At 40.2% G+C, this 24,826-nt stretch overlaps 1 protein-coding gene across 1 annotated transcript; it reads left to right on the top strand.

Moving 5' to 3' along the window:
• The first annotated feature begins 8,306 nt into the window (after positions 1-8,306).
• On the top strand, positions 8,307-24,444 carry gprc6a (G protein-coupled receptor, class C, group 6, member A). The gene is made up of 6 exons (XM_011484994.4): positions 8,307-8,728; positions 9,479-9,746; positions 17,566-18,366; positions 19,496-19,708; positions 19,845-19,968; positions 21,028-24,444. The coding sequence occupies exons 1-6, from the start codon at positions 8,400-8,402 to the stop codon at positions 22,095-22,097; spliced, it is 2,805 nt and encodes a 934-aa protein (XP_011483296.1). The 5' UTR covers positions 8,307-8,399; the 3' UTR covers positions 22,098-24,444.
• Positions 24,445-24,826: the final 382 nt, after the last annotated feature.

Here is a 24,826-nt window from a genome sequence, read left to right as displayed (position 1 = left end):
GGTAAATCGCCTGTCCGTCCTGGGGGAGGATCCCTCCTTCATGTGGGCACCCCTGAGGTTTCTTCGTTTTTCCGGAATCCGTGTTTTTGGGAGTTTTTTTTTTTAATATTGATTTACAAAAATGCATACAGTTTTTATACCTCAGGCATGTCTTCATGCATACAAACAGCCATGGCTACACCAACGTTAGTTGGCAGGTGTGTTGAGTCTGTGTTTGCTCAAATAGACCATGATGCTTCAAAGACAACATGTGAATCTTGAACCCCCTCAAACAGTGGGCAGCAGTGGGCAGCATTGCTGCTTTGAGTACTGCCTGTGTGACCCTGGTCTAAATGGGAGAAGATGGATGGATAGACTTTCTTAAACCTCTATTCAATTGTTTCCTTTTTTCTCTCCAAAGATGCTGCGCTCCCATTTGAGTATTGTCATCAGAGACACTTGATCAATATTGTGGTGACTCCTCTGACCTTAGGGTATGGAGTGACTTTTGTGCCATTGTTCCAAGTGCAACACTCACTGTTTTGAGTGTAAAACTTTAAAAACTGTGTGTGCTAAAAACGTTTTTGCGCTTGAAACAGAAAAATGCACTTCAAACTCAAAATACATTTATTTTATTTTATTTTTTATTTTCTGTATTTAATAAAGACCAAAACAAAACAATGGATCATTACATTTAGCATATCTGATGTCTGTATCACAGTGTTTAAAGCTTTTATGAGCTTTTACAGAGATAGTAAAATAGCAGTAAAAAGAGACCACCACAAGAAATAGATTTAAAAAATGACCATACAATGCACTCAACTCTACTTATTTACTTGCTTCACATGAACACATAGGAAATTTTTGCTGATCTTCTATTAACCAAGACTTTATTTGTTTTTTAAATGTGGACAGTTTGTTTAAGATTTCACATTAATAGGAAGACAGGTCCACAGATTGGCCCCTTTCACTGAAAAAGTATTCTGAGCAAAAGAGGTTTTATAAAACTGGACTTTGCAGTCTCCACTTGTAGTTGCTCTTGTTGATCGGGAAATTTCTACTCCATGGGTACCCAAAGTAGGGCCCACCAAAGGCTGTCTTTTGGCCCAACAAGTTGTGCCTGTAGAAGCTGCGGAGTGTTTAGTTAAAACCCCGTAACCTTTCCCATTCATTCATGGAGCGACAACGGCAGTGGCAAACGGATAAGAGGCATTTTAAACAAATGTGGGAGGAGGATTATTTTTCTCCTGATATCTCTTCTCAGGCTGTTTGTCTTTTTTGTCAGCAGTCCGTGGCTGTACTTAAAGAGTACAATATACACCGCCACTACGAGACTAAACACAGTTTTATCCAAACACAAAGGTGAGGCACAAAAAACAAATTCTATGGAGTTCCAATCTAAACTTCTGTCACAACAAGTCACCCTCATGATGTCCTCGGCAGCACAGGACAGCGTCACATTGGTCTAGCTACGAAAGTTCGGCGTTAATTGCCGAGAGTGGGAGATCGAGAGAAATTCAAAGAAAAATGTTACTAACTTTTTAGTCTCACTAATGTGTGTTACCTTGAAAAGTATTCCAAATGCAAATAAATAAACTAAACTAAATTCTTTATTCTGTACTTTTATTTCATGACATGCAAACAATTATTGTATTTGGCCCACGGACTGGGATCACATTTAGATTTTGGCCCTTTTAGCGGAAAATTTTGGTCACCCTGTTCTAGTTTACTAACAAATTTAGAGAGCGGCTGAGTTGCAAATCCAGTAAAAAAAAAATAAAAAACAGCTTTAAATGGCTGAAACAGATAACATTTATGATCCTATATTTACTTAAAATAAGACAGCAGATGAAGTCAAGCAGGGTTTTTAATTTATTTTTTAAGGCCTCTCAGTTTGCTTTTAGGTACTTTGACTGGTCAGAGACCAAACAGTGGTGCAGTAAGACAAGTGAGACAAATCATCTTAACAAAAATTGTACACAAACTTGATCCAGTCCGCAAGCTGGTTGAAATAAAACACCAATAGACAATGGACCATAGACCAATCAGCATCAACCCTCATGTTCATGTCTGTGATTGATTGCACACATTTTTGAGTTTGAAAAGCATTTTTCTGTTTCAAGTGCAAAATACTTTTGTGAGCATACAATCTTTTTAAAACTTTTTACACTCAAAACTATGGAAATTTTTTCAGTCATAATTCAAAGTAATATGAAATTCTCAATTGACAATTCAATTTGCAATTTGATCCTGCAATTTGAAAATGCACGATCAAAGAGAAAGCAGATTTATTAGAAATAGAAAAAAAAATCAAAACTCTGGAGGCTGCTGTTGCTGCTGCTGCACAGGAACACATAAAAAAAAATTAAAGCTAGTTAAAGCCAGTTCAATGACATCATCAATAAACAAACACAATTCCAAATACAAAGACTTCGACTTGAAAGACTTAAAAACGCAAAATAAATCTGGCCAATTTCTAGCTAATCAGCTTAAAATTAATTTAAAAAAATCAACCATCACAACTTTTATGGACCAGACAGAAAATGTCACCCATGGCCCAGTCAAGATGAATAATAAGATGAATTTATCAGAACAAAGCATCAACTAACTTCTTAATAATGTAACCCTACCCAGGTTAAATGAGGATCGAATCACAAATCTAGAATCACCGCTCTCATTGTATGAACTTAATGAAGCTCTGTTGCTTATGCCAAACAGCAAAGCTCCAGGCCCAGGTGGCTTTCCTTCTGAGTTTTATTAAGAACTCTGGGAACAGCTGGCACCAACGTTTTATAAAATGGTAACGTTTATCAAGGAGAGCCAATCAATGACACCTAACATGAATTCAGCCAACAGTCCTTCAAGCTATCGCCCCATTTCTTTAATCATTGCAAACGTATTTGCAAAGCACTGACACAGAGAATATATATAATTCACCTAAGGAAGACACTCAAGTGACAATGTCCGCAGACTTGTTAACATAATAGACTTTGCCGCCTCTAAAAGCCAGGAAATGACCATACTCTCATTGGATGCTGAAAAAACATTTGACAGAGTAAACTGGAAGTTCCTCATTGCTGTCCTCCATAAGTTTGGGTATGTGGAATTGTTCATTGACTGGATTAAAATTTTATATCACAACCCCAATGCATCAGTCAGAACTAACAAACAGACGTCCGACAGGTTTTTCCGTGGAAGAGGAACCAGACAGGATTGCCCACTCTCCCCCTCTCTTTTTGCTATATTTATTGAGCCTCTAGCTTTAGCTGCAGCAATAAGACAGCATGAGAGCATAAAGGGAATTAAAACCAAGCACAGCCATCATAAAATTAGTCTCTACGCAGATGACTTTAAATTTTTTTTTAAAGAAATTAACATTCTGTTAATGAAACAGCAGCAATTATTAATGAATTCTTTTCCATCTCAGACTACTCAATTAATTGGAATAAATCTGTTTTATTATCACTGAACAGTAATCCAGAGCAAAGACTCTCGATACCAGTCAAATCAGGCAATATCAAATATCTAGGTATTTATTTCTCCCCAAACTATCAGAACTGGTGCAGCTAAACTACACTCCATTACTGAAAAGAATACAGAACGATCTAACCTGCTGGGTCAGCTTTTGCCAAAAGTTAAATATCTCTTCTCAAGGATACCACACTAAAGTGGCTCAAAACATTAGACTCATCCATATCAAGCTTTTTATGGAACAATAAACCTGCAAGAATTAGTCTAAAAACTTTAAAATCTGCAAAAATCTGTGGAGGCTTAGAATTACCTAACTTCCACAAGTACTTTCTTGCAAATAGATTACAGTACATATTAAAATGGTTAAAAAAGACAACCCAGAAACCAACTCACGGTTGGATGTGGAACAGGCGTTATGTGGAAAGATCAACCTGTCAGATCTACCAATTATAAGCCAAGCAGTCAAAAAACAGGACTACTTTCCAAAGTAGTAATATAAACGCCACTTTAACAGCATGGTGGGAATTTCTTAAAGTGCCAAACTCCTCACTTTTACCGTACAAAATGACACCAATCTGGAACAACCCAGACATCCATATGAACAAACCAAACAATGTACACTTCCCAGCTTGGCAAGCAGGGGGCGAAACACTACTACAGCTCGTAACCCTTGTGCTATCCTAGACACTTTAACATTGGGAGTTGGGTCATCTAGACCCACTGGATAGTGCTCTGAACCTTTTTTCTTCAATGATTTGTGATCTTCACTGGTGTCCATGGATTACATGACATCTTTCCACCTTTATCCACCTTTGTCTTGGTAGGAATAACATGTCAATGTAAGGGTGGGGTCATAGGATAGCACAAGGCTTTTAATTAATAATGAAAAATTCCCAACACCCCAGGAACTACAAGAAAAACATGGAATAAGTAACTTAATAAGCTAAAATAACAGCAACTTAAATCTATACTTGCTAAAAAGTTCAATTACAAAGACAAGTTAGTTACCTCTTTGATTAATTTTTCAATGAATAAAACTCTCACCAAAATATACAAACTCTTATGCAACCTAAATAATAACATTTCAGTTCCGATAACAAAATGAGATGCAGACTAGAGCAGCAGCACAGATCATAGCTTCTGGTCAGAAATTTGTCTAAATAAAACACCTTAAAACTGACAAAAAGTCCAAACCTGCAGATAAACCATTTCAAAACTCTTCACAGGATTTACTACACTGGACAGAGGATGTTCAAGATGGGTCTCAGTAACTCAGACATACACTGAACAAAAATATAAACCCAACACTTTTGTTATTGCTCCCATTTTTTATGGTATGAACTCAAAGATGAGAAACATTTTCCACATACACAAAATAACCAGTTCTCTGAAATATTGTTCACAAATCTGTCTAAATCTGTGATAGTGAGCACTTCTCCTTTGCCAAGACAATCCATCCCACCTCACAGGTGTGCCATATCAAGATGCTGATTACACAGCATGATTATTGCACAGGTGTGCCTTAGACTGACCACAAGAAAAGACCACTCTGAAATCTTCAGTTTTGTTTTATTGAGGGGGTCAGGGGACTCAGACAACCAGTCAGTATCTGGTGTGACCACCATTTGCCTCATGAAGTGCGACACATCTCCTTCGCATAGAGTTGATCAGGTCGAATTATTGATGAAGGCGAATTATTTTGATTGATCACTCAACTACAAAAACCATCAGGACACATGTCCCATAATGCATTGTTTTGTAGTCATTTGGCGGCTTTCAGTCAGTTCAGTACTAAATTTCCAGCTGCGTTTGCTCAGGTTGGGGCCTTGCTCCCACCCCTTTCTCGTGATATTTTTGTGATGATTGACAGGTGATGTTGGAGCAAAAACAAAAATATACGTCACACACCAGGTGATCTGTGCAGCGTTGAGTTCACCTGGGTGATCTCAAACACGCTTATTGTGCATCTTGGCTGCACATATTTGGTGTCACCAACATAAATTTCCATCAGTTTTTTTATTATTTGTACTGTCATGACAGCGATGGTGCTGTCAGTTTACCTGTTGTTGCATCTTCAAAAGTGCAGAATAAAATGTGACACTGAATTAGAAACAGCACATTGTAATTTCTGCATCTATTATTAAAGTATTTATTAGTAATACAGTGGAAATTAGTAGATTTGGTTAGCATGTTGATTTACGGTATGCGCCCCTAAATTTTCTGGTTGTGCCCCTAAAATTTTCAGTTGGGGGCCACAGTGCTCCTAGTGAAAAAAGTTAGTCTGGAGCCCTGCATGCAAAAAGTGGGAAGGAATTTTGTATACATTTTGCTTTCATGCTTTTATCTCAGCAAAATTGGTTATTCTTGTGTCTTCCTATCTAATTTTAGCAGAAGAAAAAGCAATCCCTCAGTAGAGACCTTTATATGATGGCTTTTTTTAAATTAAAAACAAACTGCTAGCTGCGTTTCCATTATACATGTGCACAAAACTTTTTCAAAGTTCCAGAAATGCCATTAACAACCAAATTTAATTTCCAATAAATCATAATTATGTGAATAAACACAAACCAGATCACGCAATGAGTCAGTCAAAAACATGGCGACGGAGGTGAACAATACGTTAATTGACAGCAGATACATTCAGATTTCTGCCACGGCACTAGCGCTCATCATCATCTATCAAAGGAGATGTATTTTTTAGATCATTGAGCTGTGAGCTTATGTGGGAGCAGCTATGGATGAAACCATTTTGGGAAATGGTGGTTTGTGATTTTACAGAGGGATCCAACAATTCCACAAGACACGCTCAACTTTTGATAAGCTGTGAGATGCTGAGGAGCCTCTGGTAGCGCCCGCTGTGCAGTGCCGAAGGCAGCCAGTTCCTACAAAGAAATGTTGAATGTTGGTCACGTGACTCATTTAATTGGAAAAAAGTGGTTCTATTGCAGTTTTGCGAATAATGTCAACTTGGGTACGCCTCAAAAACACCTCCTCTAAGTGCAAACATTTTTTTTTTAGAGAAATGCTAGTTTTTTCTAGTTTCTCCAATTTCAATGGTCAATGTAAACACAGCTTTGACACACTTCTCAGCACTGACAAACACACACACACACACACACACAAACACAAAAAGATGTCAAAACAAAAAAAGGAAGAAATCACCCAAACCTTATCTACCTTCTTGAGCTGCCTCTTTGTGTCTTTTGGGAGACCTATCAGAATTAACACATTCGAATATTGACCTGTCTACGATTAAATTTACTCTTGTAGCAATAATAATAGCTAAAAAAACAATTTTCATGAGCTGGAAATCAAAGAACACTATAAACCTATCTTTATGGAAACATTTGTTTCTTGAATATATTTCTTTAGCCAGTTTATTACCTTCTCCCCCCGACACGACCAAACCACTATCAACATGGTCGGCCTTCATGGAGTTCCTAGACCAATATTAAGTTTCATCTGAGAATCAAATATGTGACTGTCATGTGCCTTCACCTTTTTCTCACCTTTATCACCCTGCTCTCTCTATAATGTCCTATTCACTTCATTTGCAGGCGTCGGTCTGATGGTTATGTGTAATCATTCTCAACTTTGTTTGTTTATTTGTTTTGTCTATTTCTTTATTTTTGAAACAATGACAAGATGATTATTTACAGAGTGGGTTCCAGGAGGGAGACCGTTATTGTTTTTTTTTTTTGTTTTGTTTTGTTTTTTCCAGTACCAAGAATACAATGAATGCATAATTATATATGTCTCGAGCCTTTCCGGTCTATCGATATGATTCTCTAATAATGTACCCCTAAATATGTATAGTTAACAGAATGTGTGACGGTTAGATCAAGCTTGGGGATGGAATTCTCTCTCGTTGCCCTTAGATCACACACACACACACTCACGCTAGCACACACACACACACACACACACACACCCACGCCCACACACACCCATGCACAGACACACGCACACTTTATGTGTTAGTATAGCTGTCTGTGTTTGTCAGATCTGTTTTTTCAAGTGTTCGCTGTTTTGTTTTGTGTTGTTTTGTTGTTCTGTTGTCTCACTTAAATAAATAAATAATAAAAACAAAATAAAAATGTAATTTCTGATTGGCAGGTAGTCCAGCATGCAACTCACATAAAAGCATAAAGGAAGTTTATGAAATGATTGTGAAATAAATGTTGGCAAATATGTTGGATTTAAGGAAACTTGACTGTCATATGCTGCCGGAAAAAGAGCATTTATTTGTCGAAATCTTATTTACCACATCAAAATAAAATAAAAATAAAAAAATAAAAAATAAAAAAAAGGGGAGAGATTGTGCAAGAAGTATGGGTTAGGTTTTTAGTTGACATGTAAAACTGTTACGATCTAATATCATGTGCAGTTCTGCTGGGATATTATTCTATAACTGAGGGAAGACCACGAAGAGCTTTAAAAACAAACACTAAACGTTTAAACATGCCGTTCTATCAGGAAACTAACATTCATTTTGAAGTGTATACATGAAAGTATATTCTTTCATGTTTGATAAGGCGTACCTCCAGACTGCAAACAACCTTTGAATGCCTCTGCCTAACACTGTAGTCATCAGTAAACAAATGCACTGATTGTGCCAGACCCCCACACACAGACATAGACGTGCCCACTCTGCACATCCCCACCAAAAAACAACAGTCTTTCATTTGATAATCTCGTTGGAACTCGTTTTCCTATTTGATTTCCTTTATGTCTGGGGCCAGTCTTGGTCATCTCTCATTAAATGAAGCCTGACTTAGTCAGGCTGGGATAAACACCTGCACATTCATGGAAGGATGAAGCCATAAAGATCTTTGTTTCTTATCTGTTTAGCCAGTTTTATTTTTATTTATGCTTCAAGTATCTGTTCTGCTGAGCCTGACTCAGACTTTCCACAGAAACCTGCCGTACAAGTGCAACAGTTCAAGAACATGGGGGATGAGTGGGGAGTGACTCGGCTGCTGCCACTCAGGGAGGTGGGCAGGGCTGTGAGGCAGAACCTGAGAGCAGCAGGTGAAGGAGGAAGTGGAGATATCTCTGACAGGAGCAAGGTGGAGGACATGGCCCAACCTTCTCTAACAGGAGCTCTGCTCATCCTGACACTGGTTCTGACTCTACAACCAGGACATCTTGTTGGGTCAGATTTTCTGCCAGTAGCATCGGCCCCTGGAGATTTTATTATCGGAGGACTGTTTCCCATCCATGAGGACGTGAACACTCAGAATAGATCCCTCAGCCCGCAGCCTCTGCGGTGCATCAGGTAAGAACTCCGTGTTTGGGGTAAACAAACATGAACAGTTTAGTAGATACACTTTGAACACAAAGACTCTTTCTTACAGAAAAGTTAACTCCACTGTTAACAGTTTGGATGAAGATAACAGTTTATGGATGAAGTGGGAAGGCTTCTTGATGGTCAGATAAATAGGACCACAGAAAAAACTTCGACACAATTTGTTTCCCAGTAATATACGGTTTGGGGATGAGGATTAGCTCCAGTGTTTGGGCTTTGGAAACTCTGAATTTTGTGTGACTGAATCCTTTAATGCTTGCAGAGCTCCAACACAGCTTTAGGAACATAGTCCTGTTCAGAAACTCTGGGGGTTCAGAAAGTCTCTCCTGTTCCTGCATTTCGACCTCCAACTAGGTTGTCATTCGGGTTACTGACAGCTGCAGATGGCACAAATTCTTTAAATTGATCCTACCTGGCAGTCCAGAAACAGTGGATTATTGGCCCAGTACTCAAGACCGTTCAGATCCTGGCCCCTCTTTCCTCTTTACTTGAACATGTTAGGATTCCTAGAAGACCTGCAGCTTTGGAAAATGAGAAACAGGATCCACATAAAGAAACGGAACCAGGAACGCTCTGTTCCACCCTGGTCTCTCATTTCAAAGCTGCAAGCAAAAGAGGTTCAGATGGAGCTTCCAGGGTGGCATCAGTGTCCCCTTTTTCAGTTGAGCAGTACAGCTAGCGGGGCTTCGATACTTGAATAAAAGATTGCTGTCCCCGCAGGTTTGAGGAGCGAGGCCTCACGTGGGCGTTGGCCATGGTCAATGCCATTGAAGTCGTGAACAGGTCTCCTCTTCTGACTGAAGCCAATGTCAGCCTGGGGTACCACATCCTGGACTCCTGCTCTGATGTTAGCACAGCTCTGAGGGCCACAGAGGACTTTCTCCAGCGGGGGGCTCCCCTGAAGCCTGTCACAGCTGTTGTTGGAGCCTCATTCTCTGAAACATCCATCGCTGTTGCCAGACTTCTCACACTCAACATGATTCCACAGGTAAGCAGTGAAAGGCATTGATGCAGCAGCTGATATACCACTGTGACACAACAATGCAAAGTACAAGCTGTTCTGATTCATGGAAGGCCCTCAGGTGCTCTGTTCCTGCACACATCTTACAAGGTTTCATGCTGTAACTCAATGCCGCTGTGACAAAGTAAATGTGGGCTCACGAAAGAACATGAAGGAGTTATGCTGATGTTGGCTTTATTGGAATAAAGCACAGTAATGGTCCAGAGGCTGCAGAGACCCCACTAATGCCCTGATGATGGCCTCTGAAAGTGTGGGTGGACGCTCTTCCTCAGAGTGCACACAAAGTCACATGAGGAAGCATTGCTTTCAACAGCCTGAGGATGCTCCAAAGTAGAGAACATAAGAAGGCTCTGATTTAGAGTGCACAATGACTGTGATTAGCAGTATATAGGGACGCAGAAAGTTTGGGTGCATATATTCAGCACAAGTTGACACTGATTTCAGAAGCATGAAAACCATGAGATTCAGGGATGTCCTGCTGTATGTTCTAGCTTAGAGCTCACCAGGACACTTGGATTTAAGGAGCACAAAGATACTCTGATCTGAAAGCATATAAAAACGGAAGTAGGAAAAAACAGGAGCCAATTAATTGAGCCACTGAGGAGGGAAACCGGAACTCAAATTCCTCTTTTCTCTATTTCTGGCTAGATTTACAGTGACTACACAAAGGGACCCAAGCCAGGTCCCATTACCTGCATTTCCACTGACTATGAAATTGCGCAAATTGGATTTGAGAAAAATAAATTTGCTCAATAGAAACACAAAAATTATTAAAAAAAACTCACTTTTATTGAAAAAAACTGTTTTTGAGGTGAATAGAAATTGATATTTTGTAAAAATTGCAATATGACTGGCTGCCTTGATATATATTGGGAACTAAAGCTGCTACACAAGGTCCCACAGCATCTCACAGCTCAAGTTTAGTGTGTCATGTGGAATTGATGGATCCACAGCTCCTCTGTAAAATCACCAAACACCATTTCCCAAAATGGTTTCATTCATAGCCTGAATAGTCTGAATAAGACGTCAATGTTTCCTTTGAGAGATGATGATGAGCGCTAGTGCCGTGACAGAAATCTGAATGTATCTGCTGTCAATCAAAGTATTGTTCACCTCCGTCGCCATGTTTTTGAGTGACTTATCGTGTGAGTTGGTTTGTGTTTAATCGCACATTTATGACTGAATGGAAACAGTATAATTACAACATTTTGTTTTTAGAATTTGGATAAGGTTTTGTTCATATGTGTCAAGGAAACACAGCTATTGTGCTGGTCCCAGGCCTGGGTAGAGAGGGTTGTGTCAGGGAGGGTAACCAATGCAAAATCTTTGCCAAACCAAAGATGGAAATTAGACCAATGATACAGAAGAGTGTCAGTTAAAATGAAAGAAAAAGGTGTACCAAACCGTGGTGAGACCAGCCATGTTGTTCGGCCTAGAGACAGTGGCACTGAGGAAAGGACAGATTGTGACATTTCTGTAAACTGGGCAGTATTTTACTGCAATGTCAGCAATAAAATATTGTACAAAGGCTATAAGGTAGTTTACTATAAACACCAAATAAATTGTGGGAATTTACTGTAAAATGCAATGGATTGTGGGAATTTCCCTTGTCCATTTTCTAATTTCACAGTTACCACGAATCCAAATATTTTAGAGAAAACGCCCACAAAAATATGGCCAATCACAAACAAGCATGCCAATATTCCTTCTGACCTACTTGGACTAAGGTTAACCTACTATAAGTACAAAGACTGTTTATTGTAAACAAGTTCCAAACATTGTTTAGATGTGGCATCACTCACAGTTAAAAAAATCAAGCTGACTGGACACATGCAATCTGATGGCCACATATTTTAGTAGTCTCTTTATCACTTCTTGTTGCTGTTTTCTTTTATGAAATTACCCATTTGATAATTTTATTAATTTGTGCACATACATATCTTCCTACTGAATATCAGTCTCACCTGCTGTCTACTAGCTAAAACGCTCTACAGACTATTTCCTATTCATTCTAAATTTCTACAGTAGTCCTGATCCACTGACCTCAACTTATTTGAACTACTGTCTTTTTTATTTATTTCTAGGTTGATTAGTTTCAGCTTCTGCTGTTTAGACATTACAAATACATCTAACAAGTTATAAAACAGAAAACAAGATACATTGTTCTGAAACCTTTAATTGTCAATTAAAGACTAGTATTAAAATACTCTAAATCAGCTGTGCTGTCCAAACTGGGTGGGTCACTCACTCATCATTGTAACAAATTTCTGTAAACTAAGCAGTATTTAATGTCTTAAAACAGCAATGAATCTGAAAAGGTCCAGTAAATGAAGGTGTTAGGGATTTTGGAAGAAGAGAATTCAGTTTGATCCTACTCAGAGATGGCATAGTGGTGCAGGGGTTAGTGAATTCCATTCTGGCTCCAAAAAATGAAGATCACAAGTTCAGTTCCTTACATAACTGAGTGTTTTACTTAACCAGTCTAAAAACATGCTTCACAAGGTTTGTACATTTGTCAAACATGTCTTAGTCCCATGTACTCTTACGGGGGATTGACCCTTATGCACTTATGATGTACAGGTGATGCTGTTGTAAGGTGCCTCTAGGTCAGGGGGCAGGTGGGCCGCAGTGGCTCAGGCAGTTGGCAGTTTGATCCCAGCTTTCCCCCAGTCAACTGTCGTTGTGTCCTTGGGCAAAACACCTCACCCTCCCTGCCACCAGTGTGGCCCCACTGGTGTGGGAATGTGCATGAAGTTCCCGGTGATGGTCAAGGCGCAAACTGGCAGCCACGCCTCTGTCATCATCAAGCTTGAATGAGGAGTAAAGAAATAATGGACACAGTGTAAGCACTTTGAGAGTCTGAAAATGTGCAGATAAATCAAATCCATTATTATGGGTCGTACTCTAGTCATTAGTGAGGCGCGAGTACTGGCTCATTCCCGGCTGCGGGCATTACCGCACGCATTGGGTAAGTATCTTCAGAACACAGTAGGACGTCCACACAAACTATGCTTTAATTGTTTGATTTCCAGTCAGGCTGCACACAGGAAGCACACACTCACTAATCACATAAACCACACTATGGGCCCCTTTCACAGGGTTCTGGGGGTTGAAGTAATGGAAAATCTGTATGACCTGCCTGTGACTCACCTGCTACACCCTTATTTACCCCTCTACTTCTATAAGTGTTCGCTATGACCTGTCGCCCGCAGCAGCCCCATAGAAAAATGTACAAGAACATCTTTGCTATAATGGTTCATCATAGAGCTACATTACAAGGTCTCTGAACTTGATATTGTATGTGAGCCACCTGTGTGCCCCATACAAGTTCGCCCCTTTTTCACCAGCAGACAGCCCATATTTACCTGTAAGGGAAAATGTGACTAAACTATTATCTGTGGTCATCTGGTTCAGAAGAGAGAGCTTCTGGACCTGCATGAGAGACATTTATTCATCCATGGAAGAAAACTCAGTTTAGGTTCTTAAGTCTGAAGGCCTCAAAAACCAAGATCAGGTAAGAATTAGAAAAGAACATTGAAGAGTAATAGAAGGCAGACTCTAAAAAATAAAAGAAAACATGCCATGTGCATTTCCAAAACATCTGCTAGATTAAGTTACCTTTGTAGCTTTTAAAAACATTTAATCTAGCTGTAGAGTCAATAAAATACATTGTGCATAAAATAAATATTCGACAAACAAGAATTAAAAAAATACACTAAGACATTTAACCCTTTACCTGTCTATTCAATCAAATAGTAGAGCACATTTTTATAACATTTTAAAAACATTAATTGTGTTGACAGCATGTTCCAGTTTATTATGCAAATTATATTTTTCTATGATTTTTCCAAAAACTCTATGCAAATGACAGGCAGTGTAATTTTAACATTTCACATAGTTCCACATTATTACGCACAACAGAGTTCCACAACATTTGATAGATTCGAAAGGACTAAAAATGGTCATTTGTTGCGTTTTCTGCATTAGGAGGTCACATTCACAGAAATCAATAGCTATTCTAATCAAAAACATCTTCATAGGTCAAGTTCTGTTTTAACATGGGACCCTTTATTTTGTAGCAGCTTCACAATTCGTGCCTTCAGGGAACTTGTGAGTTTTTGGAGAGTTTCTGCTTGAATTTCTTTGTGGATGTCAGAATGGCCTCCTTGTCATGGTTTGGGTTTCGTTTGTCTTGGTTTTTGCTTTATTTCTTGTTCTGTCATGTTTGGTTCTGTTTCCTGTTTTACTTTGAAAGGTGTTCTGTTTTGTCATGTTCCTGAGTTTTACTTCCTTGTCCTTATCTGTCCTGATCTTGTTCACCTGTGTCTTGTCTGCCCTGTCTGTATTTAACTGTCGTCTCTCCCTTCCTCTTGTGCTGGTCCATTAGCGTCTTAACGTCTTCATGTCGTAGCGTCATTTATGTCTTGGATGTTGCCATGTTTCCTGTTCTTGCCAAGCCACAGTGAGTCTAGTTCTAGTTTTGTTTCCTGCTCGGCAGCACTTTTTGTTCAATAAACCCTCTTGCCTTGGAACCGTGTGCCTCCTGCCTCTGCGCCTGGGTCCTACCTGCTCTCCAGCCCCCCCAACCCTGACACTCCTAGTGCTGCTGTTTGGATGTAAACGGCCTCCCACCCTCAAAAATATTTTGTTTGAGGATGCTCCAAAGGTTCTTAATAGGGTTGAGGTCAGGGGAGGATGGAGGCTACACCATCTGTTTCTCCTTTTACGCCCATAGCAGCCAATGATGCAGAGGTATTTCTTGCAGCATGAGATGGAGCACTGTCATGCATGAAGAGGATTTTGCTATGGAATGCATGGTTCTTCGTTTTGTACCACAGAAGAAAGTGGTCAGTCAGAACCCCCACATAAATGGTAAATGTTTTACACTCAGTGCTTTCTACCTTCCTCGAAGGCCCAAAGTGCTTTACAGTCACAAACCCATTCAACATTCACACGCTGGTGGCTCCGCTGCCAAACACTGGCGCCAACCTTCCAGAGGCAAGGTGGGGTTCAGGTGTCTTGCCCAAGGACACTTCGACTCATGGGTGTGCAAGGTGGGATCAATATTCCCATCTGAGGTCGACCAACCTACTGCTGCACCACGGCCACCCATACTGTTGTTTTCACACCTTCAGGGAGCCTGAAGGGATCGATCAGCTCCCTTCCCATAATTCCTTGGTATTGGTATTTTAGCAGCTACTCTCTAAATCCAATGAGTTTGTCTGACAGAAACCTTCCACACTCTGTCTTTACTTGCATGAACCCCTGTGTCCTCTGAATCTGCCACAAATCTCTTAATAGTACAATGATCACACTTACATTTTTGTAGAATATCCAAGATTCTCATACATTGTCCAAGGCATTTAACAAGTTAATGCTTTTCAGCAGCAGAGATCCTTTTTCTTCCCTATATTGCTTAAAAATGTTGGAACGACCTTCTTTAGTAGTTTTTTCTTTAATTGAACTCACCTGACAAACCAATTATCACACCCAGAGACACAATATCATCCATGACTTTAATTGAAAAACAAAGAATTTTATGTTTTTAACATTTCAATGCAATTTGCGTAGTAATTTGAAATGTACTATATTACTCAGTCATGGCAATAATCAATTGACAAATTTTAAATATATTTTCTTTCTTTGTGTTAAAGGGTTAAATGCTGTTTTATAAGTAAGTAGGGTGTTGGTTAGTAAGGTAAGAAGGGTCCAAGTCATGTGGTATATAATGAGACTGAACTGTAAACCTTAAAGATTAGGACGGCTGGGGAGTTCCTGAAAAATAAGAGCAGCGTGATTACAGGGACAGGTTAGGAGACAAGTGACGGAGTTCTTGATGATCTAAAGTTTCTTTGGGTTCTTTCATGGTGACGCATAGATGTGGCTATTGCAATAACCAATGTAAGATGAGACGAGTTTTAACAACAGAAGCCAATAAAAGCAAAACAGGTCATGTTTTTTAGAACAAACGCTGTCCTGGTTTTTTTGATAGATTTGTGAAAAAAAAAGTTTGTGTCATTAAAATGCAAATGTTGTGAAAAACGGAAGAAGTTGTCAATGTTAAAGCTAAAAGTTGTTAGGATTTTGTGACAGCTTGGAGAACAATTCAGATGAGCTCGTACTATCACATGTTAATGCTGAAAGTTCATTTGCAGCCAGGCAGTGGGTGAGTGTGGGGGGACTTGCAGCATTGATGGATCTGGTGCTAATGGTGAGCTGTGTGCAGTTTCCTTAGTGGTGATGAGAAACAGAAAAGAGCAGAAGACTGAGCTTTAAAGAACATTGTCATCCAGGTGTGCAGAGGAGGAGAAGAAGTTGCTAATATTGAAGAACTGTTTCCTGTTTATGGCTGGTGCTGAATAAGGATTTGAAGCAAGACAGAAAGATGGAGCAAATGCTCTGAAACGTGCAATGAAATCCAGACCATGGATTCCTGTAACTGATTTTTTTTAGTTTAAATGGACTTTATTTTGCAATCCATTCTGAAATGTCAAACTGCAAGGTCAGATAGAGGCCAGAGAGTTCCTAAGTTTTCAGATCAAGCACTAGTTTTTATAAAAATTCTAATGGGAGCCAGTTTATAAAAGGACGAAGCCAAATCTGAGAAAAGAGTGAATGAGGTGGGAAATGAAAGAAAGCCTTTGGCCAGTTATCATGGACTCTCAACGGCATGTGAACGTTTTAGTGTTTGAGGAGTTTTGGTAATGTGTGATGGCCTTTGAGACCGAGGAAAAACAAGTTGAATTTGTAAGCAATTTTATAATGAAGTCTGTGCAGGTCTGCAGATGCACACATTGTTTTTTGTCCAGTCTGGATTTTTTTTGTAACGTTTTGGACTGAACCATGGTGCTCCATGTGTGAATGAGACTGGGTTTGTCTGTGACCTAATTTGTTGAAGCTGGAGAAAAAAGAATTGTTGCAACAACTGAGACAGGTCAGAGAAATGATCAGACATTGATGGAGAGACCAATTGTTTGCCTGCATGGGGAGCAGATGAGAGAAGGATTTGAAGTTCAGAAGAAGAATACTTTTCATTTGGGCTTTGCAAGATAATCATGCCAGGAATAATCACTGGATAATCAGAGGAATCCAGATTGTGACTGTAAAGTTTGTGTGTTTACTTTACGTGTCGTCACTGAGCCCCAACTGATCTCAAAATGAAAATATTATTGAACCTTTATTGTGAGATTTTGATGAAATTTCTATTTCTGAGTTTAGCTGTTGAGCCATAGGATGAACAAGAAGCTCAAAAGTCTTTAGTCTGAAACACTGATATTGTCACATTGTCAACATTTATATATAAATAAATATTTTCCACTCCCCTCCATTAAACTCATGTTTATAAATCTGTCCCGGTTTTCCTATAATCAAAAGCATTTTTATTTTTAGTTTGGAAACATGGAAGTCCTGGGGTTCTCATCTGACCACTGAGTACTAAGTCCCAGCCTGTTTCTGCCCCCAGAGGGAGAATAAGAAAACCATGTCAGAGCTTTGGATCCGAAACCAAAAGTGGCAGGAAATCAGTCTGAGGTCCCAACATGGGTGTGGCCTGTCCTTTTTTTTGGTAAAAATGGAACAAAACATCTGAAAGCTCTTGACATCTCATTGACACAATACAAAAGAACTCTATGGTTGTAGTTTAGGCTGACAAGTATTTCCGTAGACTTTTAATTCTCCAGGAAGACATTAAATAGACGTAGACATTTAATCACATGTTTAGTTTTTTTTTGTTTTTTTTTTTATTTTAAAACCCAAAAAATAACATCCACACTTTTCTGTTCCAAAGATCAGCTATGCATCAACTGCTGTCATCCTGAGTGACAAGAGCCGCTTCCCTGCCTTCATGAGGACCGTCCCCAATGACGAGCACCAGATCGCAGCCATGGTCACTCTGCTCACCGCTTACAACTGGACCTGGGTGGGGGTGGTCACCACAGATGGAGATTATGGCAGATCTGCACTTGAGAACTTTGGTACTCTGGCTTCTGAGAATGGTATCTGTGTGGCTTTCAGGATTGTCCTACCCGAGTCTGTGACCAGCCATGACATCCAGTCTGCCATTCGTGACACAGCAAAAACTATTTACAACAACCCAAAAGTCCAGGTCATCGTGTCTTTTGCCAAACCCACTCACATGGTCTATCTTTATCAAGAGCTCAGGAATGAGATGCTGAGAGTGGGACAAGGCCCAAAGTCAATGAGGAGACTGTGGGTCGCTAGTGACAGCTGGGCATCCTCCAGTTCTGCAAGAGGAAACTTGAGTTTGGAGGAGATTGGTCAAGTTATTGGCTTCACCTTCAAAAAAGGAAACCTGACATCTTTTGAATCTTACTTGGACAGGCTGGGCTCAGGTGAACTGAGCTTTGATAGGAATGACCCCTTCATACAGGAGCTGTTTACACAACTCAATGGCAGCGGATACACAGACAGCGAACTGGCGTCCAAAGCAGCCGGCATTCTCAAACAGAACACACAAGCTGACACCATCTTCAGCATTGAACTGGCAGTGAGTGCCATCGCTGAGGCCGTGGCTTCCATCTGTCGAAGCAGAGAATGCAAAGGTCCTGGAGCTTTGCCACCCTGGGAGGTATTCCCGCTCACACTCACAAAAGTACCATTCACGTCTTAACACAGACAAGGCAACAGACACAAACAACATCAGCATTTAGGAATGGAAATCCTCACTTCATAACACTGAACTTACCATCCTTTGTAAATCAGATCATTTAGTGTTTCATGTAGTGGTTGCCAAAGTGTTTGCTCCAAACCAACTGGAATTAAAACTCAAACTGATCTGTGGCAGCTGATGGACATCATATCCACCTCCCAGCTGCCAGTTGGGAGGTCATCAGATAATCCAGCTAAAACATGTTCTTTGAATGAGCTGGCACTGTGGAAGATGATGCTGCAAGTAAATGAGGTAGGGCTGAAGATGAATGAATAAGAATCACACTACGAACACAGACATTTCTGTCAATTAGTCTAACAGTTTTGCTTTGACAATTCAGCCACAATGACCATAAATGCATTGGACTTATGTGTAGTTGTGTTGACTTGGTGTTATATCTTTAAATAAAGTGAAATAGATGCAAAATATTTTTTGTTGTATCAGCCAAGGCGTCTTCAAAAATATAAGCGCCATCTTATGATCATCATCCTATGATTATACATCTGCAATTAGTCAGAATATACGGAGACAGCTTTGATTGAAGGTTACTGGGGCATCAATGCCCACATGGAGCAGGTTTTCATCCTCACAACGACTTATATTCAGCTCACACAGAGCAGGTCTGAAGTCTCGCAAATGAACAGCTGACATCAGTTAGGATGTTCCACAGCTCGGTCTCCGTGAAGAATCTTGAGAGGAGAAGCTGACAGAAATGCGGAGAGTTGGCTGGTGCTTTTCTCAAATTCTGGAAATTTAGCAAACATGCCAAGGATTTTAAACCAGTAAACAGAAACGGCATGACAGGTGAATCGTGAAAACGATGACAACTGAAATCTCACAGAGATGATGAAGAAGTAACAGATTAAGGTCACTTAAACCAAGACCAGAAATGTTTCACTGTTGAAAACAAACAAGCAAAAAAAAAAACTACCAAACTGGCACATACCACCACAAAACAAGCTGAATTTTATTTAGACAAAAAAGAAACTGTCAACATGAAGATGTTTGCTTTTATCAGTTGATCATGAATTCATGTCTCTTCCTAAAGGTTCTGCAGGCTCTGTGGATGCAAGAGTTCACCCTCGACAACCATAGCTACAGGTTCAACAGCAGGGGAGACATCAACCTGGGCTATGATGTGAAGCTGTGGAGCTCGGACGGAGGCAACGATATTATCCTCAATCTCGTGTTAGAGTATCATGTGAAAAACAACAGCTTTACCAATGTCAACAACATCTTCATGCAGCTCCCAGTGCTCCAGGTAGGAGCCAGCTCTGTTCCTCCTCTGAGCGCAAAAACAGATGAAGTGGAATAATGTAATCAAAAGTTTTGTAAAGTCAATGAAGCAGGAACATTTTGAAAAGTAGCATAACTACAGTGTTTGTGTGCCTCTTCAGGACATTATCTCAAAATGTTCCAACAGCTGTGTTCCTGGAGAGTTCAAGAAAACTGCTGAGGGCCAGCACACCTGCTGCTATGAGTGTGTCAGCTGCACCGAAAACTACTACTCCAATGACACAGGTATGAGAGCCAAGTCACACTAGCTCATCTGTAGACATGTTTATAAGGTTTACTAACAACCAACCATATTGTGGGGCATAAAAGTATTTGTCAGACACCTAATCTGCAACTTGTCTTACTTGAAAAGATTAATTTGGTGATTAATGTTTATCATAGGCACACAAAAATCCTTCCAATCACATTATTTGATTCTAAAAAATCTATCTCCAAACAAACACAAATTCTGTCTGTGACAGACCTGTTACTTCTTCTTTAAGAAACTCTTCTATCCTCCACTGGTTACCTGTATAAAGACACCTGTCCACACCCTAAAACTGTCAGGAGAAAACCTCTCCACCATCACCAAGACCAAAGAGCTGTCCAAAGACACCAAGGACAAGATTGTTCACCTGAACAAGACTGGGAGGAACCAATAAGTAGCTGCGGTTACATTGACAAAATTGATTGCCATAAACGCCTGATCAGAGTAAAAATGCGTCATGTAAACACACCTTTCGGAATACTCTGTCCCGGTCAGACTCATTCGGATCAAAATTTCTCTCCAATCTATATAGTTGGATTATGCCGATAGTTGATCCGATCGTGGTGCATATGAACAGTTTATTCCGATTTTGGGTTTCCGGTATTTTAAAGAGTTCTGCGCATGTCAAAATAATTTATTCCAACCGAAAGTATGGTGAATGTAAACGTGTGTTATAATCGGGGAAAGTTTTTCTGGGTCCATGTACACAGTTCAATTCTAATCCGATATTTGATCCAATCAAAGATATTTTGCACACGTAACCGCAGCTTGTAACAGCACGCAGCTTGATGACAAGAGATCAACTGTTGGAACAAATATTACAACAGCTCCACTTGTCTCATATTAATGTCTTAACCGCCCTGTTTGAACTGAGCAGGAGGGTGGAAACTGGCAGAACCCCCAGGAGGTAGTTTAAAGGGCTTGTCAAAAAAGTTAGCCAGGAGTCATAAATGTGTAACTAACAACACAGTTGTACAAATAAAGCAACATGTTTAAAGTGTATTCAGCTCTGATATTTGTATCTCCTGCTCCCACAGACATGGACCTCTGTCTGAGCTGTGACCCCCGCACCCAGTGGTCTCCTGCGGGCAGCTCCACCTGCATCACCAAGGCCCTTCTCTTCTTCTCATGGAATGATGGCTTCGCCGTGGTGCTCCTAACCTTTTCTGCACTGGGCATTGTTCTGGTTCTGCTCGTTTCAGCTTTGTTCCTGTATCACCGTGACACACCGGTGGTGAAGGCTGCAGGGGGGCCACTAAGCCTCATCATGCTGTTCTCACTGATCCTCAGTTACATCAGCGCCATCTTGTTTGTGGGGCGACCGACCCACTTGCAGTGCAACGCTCGACAAGTGCTTTACAGCATCAGCTTCACTCTGTGTGTCTCCTGCATTTTGGTGAAGACACTGAAAATCCTGCTGGCCTTCCAATTCAACCTGGGGCCACAGGGGGTCCTGCGGCGGCTTTACCATCCTTACATCATAATCACCCTCTGCGTGGCTTTGCAGGCGGTTATCTGCATCTGCTGGTTGGTCTTCGCAAGTCCATTTATGCAAATTACCATTCAACCAACCACGCTGCTGGAGGACTGTCATGAAGGTTCATATCTTGCTTTTGGGGTTATGTTGGGCTACATAGCGGTGCTGGCATTTGTGTGTTTTATTTGTGCGTTCAAAGGACGCAAACTGCCCCATCAGTACAACGAGGCTAGGTTCATCACATTCAGCATGCTGCTTTACCTGATATCCTGGATGCTCTTTATTCCCATTTATGTCACCACCACAGGCCTCTATGTACCGGCTGTGGAGATGGTGGTCATTTTACTGTCCAACTATGGCATCCTCTGCTGCCACTTCTTCCCCAAGTGCTACATAATCCTGCTCAAGAAGGAGCAGAACACCAGCAGCGCCTTTAGGAAAAATCTCTATGAATATTCCAACAAAACCACAAATTCAGTAACTGAGAGTTCCAACTCCCAGTGTCACTTTAAACCTCCATTCATCCCTGAAATCACACCATCTTCTTTTCAGCCTGCTGTGACAGCAAACAACAAAGCGCCCCTGACCTCAAACCCCCAACACCAAGCAGGAAGAAGAAGCAGCATTTAAGGTCTGTTGGTATTGAAAAGGCTGTAGTAAAGGGACCTCTTAGAGTCTGTGGTCTTTCTGTTACCCTCTCTGTTTCTGTTTTCTCAGGAAAATCATTAGCTGTGTTGAAGTTGTGTCATCTTGGAACCCAACTCTTTGGCTAATTGTTCTAAGAATCTGACCATTCTTCTTAAAACTTATTAGTTTTTCCTGTAACCTGATTGTTTTTTCTTAGATCATGACTGGTCTTCTTAGAACATGTTAGTACTTTATAGAATGATCAACAGTGAAATGGAGGTTAAAGTCTAGGGCTTATTCGCCCCACAGACCCCAAACACCTCCCCCAGCCCATATGATACTTTACAAATAAACACATATTACACTTCACCAGCCCCTCCCTAGTCAGATGTGTCAAATGTCATTCAAATATGAACTCATGTAGGAGTTTAGGAGCAACCTATCTTCCACACCACACACTACACAGTAGTTTTGATGTTCTGAGAGTAGTTTATGTTTTGAGATGATATGGCTCACACCAAACAATGCAGCAAATTTATTTTGCAGAACACTAACTTAAGGTTGCCAAATCCGCATCAGTCAAATGTGGCATGCCAACAGGCACCTACTGACACTGTAGCAAGGCCCATCCTCAGAGGTGCTCATGAGACTTAACAAAAATGAACAAGCAAGCAAAAGTTTCCTTTAGTTTTCAAGTCCAGTTTAGAACAGGACAAAACCTGTGTGGTTGGCAGCTTTAACCCAATCATTTATATAACAGAAAAAGAATGACCACAGACTCTAATAATAAAAAGGCTATGATGTGTTACAGCTTTGATTAAATCACTGACCGAAGAGACTCAAAACTAGTAATCCGATGAAGAAATCACACTGTACAGTAAAAAACAATGCTGTGAAGGGCTGTGGCAAAGGAGGTCTTTCTTCCAGAAGATTTTGAAGGTTTGAACACCACATGATTTTTTTTAATGCACATTTGCACTTTAAAGTAAGTGTTTTTTTCTCTTGGCCATAGCAGCACAGTGAATCCCCATCTATTCTCTTGTGGGATTTGGCTTCATGCTCTATCTTGAGTAATATATGATTTTGTTTTGTTGCATTCAATCTTCCTATGGCTTGGAAATTATTTTACGTACAGCGGTGCTGATCATCTCAATTGATAGTCCGTTATTATAATTTGGAGAAGAGTATACTACAAAAAGGCCATCCATCCATCATCTGTACCCACTTAGTCCTGTACAGGGTCACAGGCGTTACTGGATCTTATACCAGCTGCCACAGGGCAAACAGGAGTGCCCAACTCCAGGCCTCAAGGGCCAGCCTCCTGCTGGTTTTCCAGAAACCCTGCCTTAGTTGCTGTTGATTACCTGGATCAGGTGTTTTTAGCCAATAAGGAGCTTCAATGGCAGGTTAGTTGGAAAACCTGTAGGACACCAGCTCTCAAAGGCTGGAATTGGACACCCCTACGGCCTAAACGGTTTCTCCAGTCCATCGTAAAGCCATACACAGACAATCAATTTCACACATATTGACTCAGGAGCCTATGAGGACAGGTGTTGAGGTGGGGGGGCAGAAAAACCCATGCATCCCCAGGAAGAACTGGCAATCTCCTTACAGAAAGGATTCAGATGGGTTTTTAATGGGAATTGTTGCTTTTGAAAATGCACAGGTTAATGGATCTGTTACTGCAATACCCCAGTGACATTTTGGAAATGAATTCTGTGTAATGGGTGTAGGTGTTGGTAGTGTCTCACTATTTCCTGGGTTTGTGTGTGCATGTGTGTTTCATTTAAAAATGATCTAAGTGTTAAAGGAGATGAAATGATTATCACACTTCACACTTCTGTGAATTGCTCATCATCAAAATATTTTTCAAGACTTTGAAATTAGTGTAATCTGTTTTTTAGTGTTATTACCAATCAAAGACACTCTGACACATCACCAACAACAATATAAGGTTGGTTATCCTCAAGTAACAGGGCTATAGTCAACCATTCAACTACTTACTGGATCGTTAATATTTACATCTGCTTACATGTCATCCAGTTTTGCCTCACATCTGGAGCTACCAGCACAAAATTAAGCGGTAATCTGCATCATCACTTAGAACTGAAGAATCTACTCAGATGAGTGGTATTCTTGATCAACTGGTATCTCTGCAGAACATGCATTTTTTGATAACATGACCTTATTTTTATATTTGAAAAAAATGCAAACATGAAAATGTTTTAAAATAACTAGTATTTGATGCACAATGAGATTTTACCCTGAGTAAAACTTTGATTGTTTTTTAATGTATTGTTTTGTACAGTGTCTGAAATATAATTTGAAATAAATTAAAACTAAATCCAAATGTCCAAGCGCTGGAAAGTTTTTGAAATATATTTTCTACTACAAAAATGTTTTACAAGTTAAGTTTTGTTCAAGTACAATTTGCTTCCACTGTCACCTCCACATGACCAGCTTGAGCAACAAAGTGACTGATGTAAAAACTTAGTGAAGCTTCTTATGGACTTATCATCCTGCACCTGAGTTGTTGAACTTTTGCAAAGATGGATGTGCATTTTGTGAATATAAAAGAAAAGCGTTTTGCCGATCACCACTAGGGGTGCGTATTGGCAAGAGTCTGGCGATACGATACGTATCCCAATACGCGCCCCGCGAAACGATGCGTATCCCGATATTTTACCAAAACACATTTTCTTTCTTTTTTTAAAAAAAATATGGCGTTGAAA

Source organism: Oryzias latipes, chromosome 16 (genome assembly GCF_053564925.1).
Source record: "Oryzias latipes strain Hd-rR chromosome 16, Olatipes_Hd-rR_3.1".
Classification (NCBI taxonomy): Eukaryota; Metazoa; Chordata; class Actinopteri; order Beloniformes; family Adrianichthyidae; genus Oryzias; species Oryzias latipes.
This window is presented reverse-complemented; position numbering and strand designations above follow the sequence as displayed.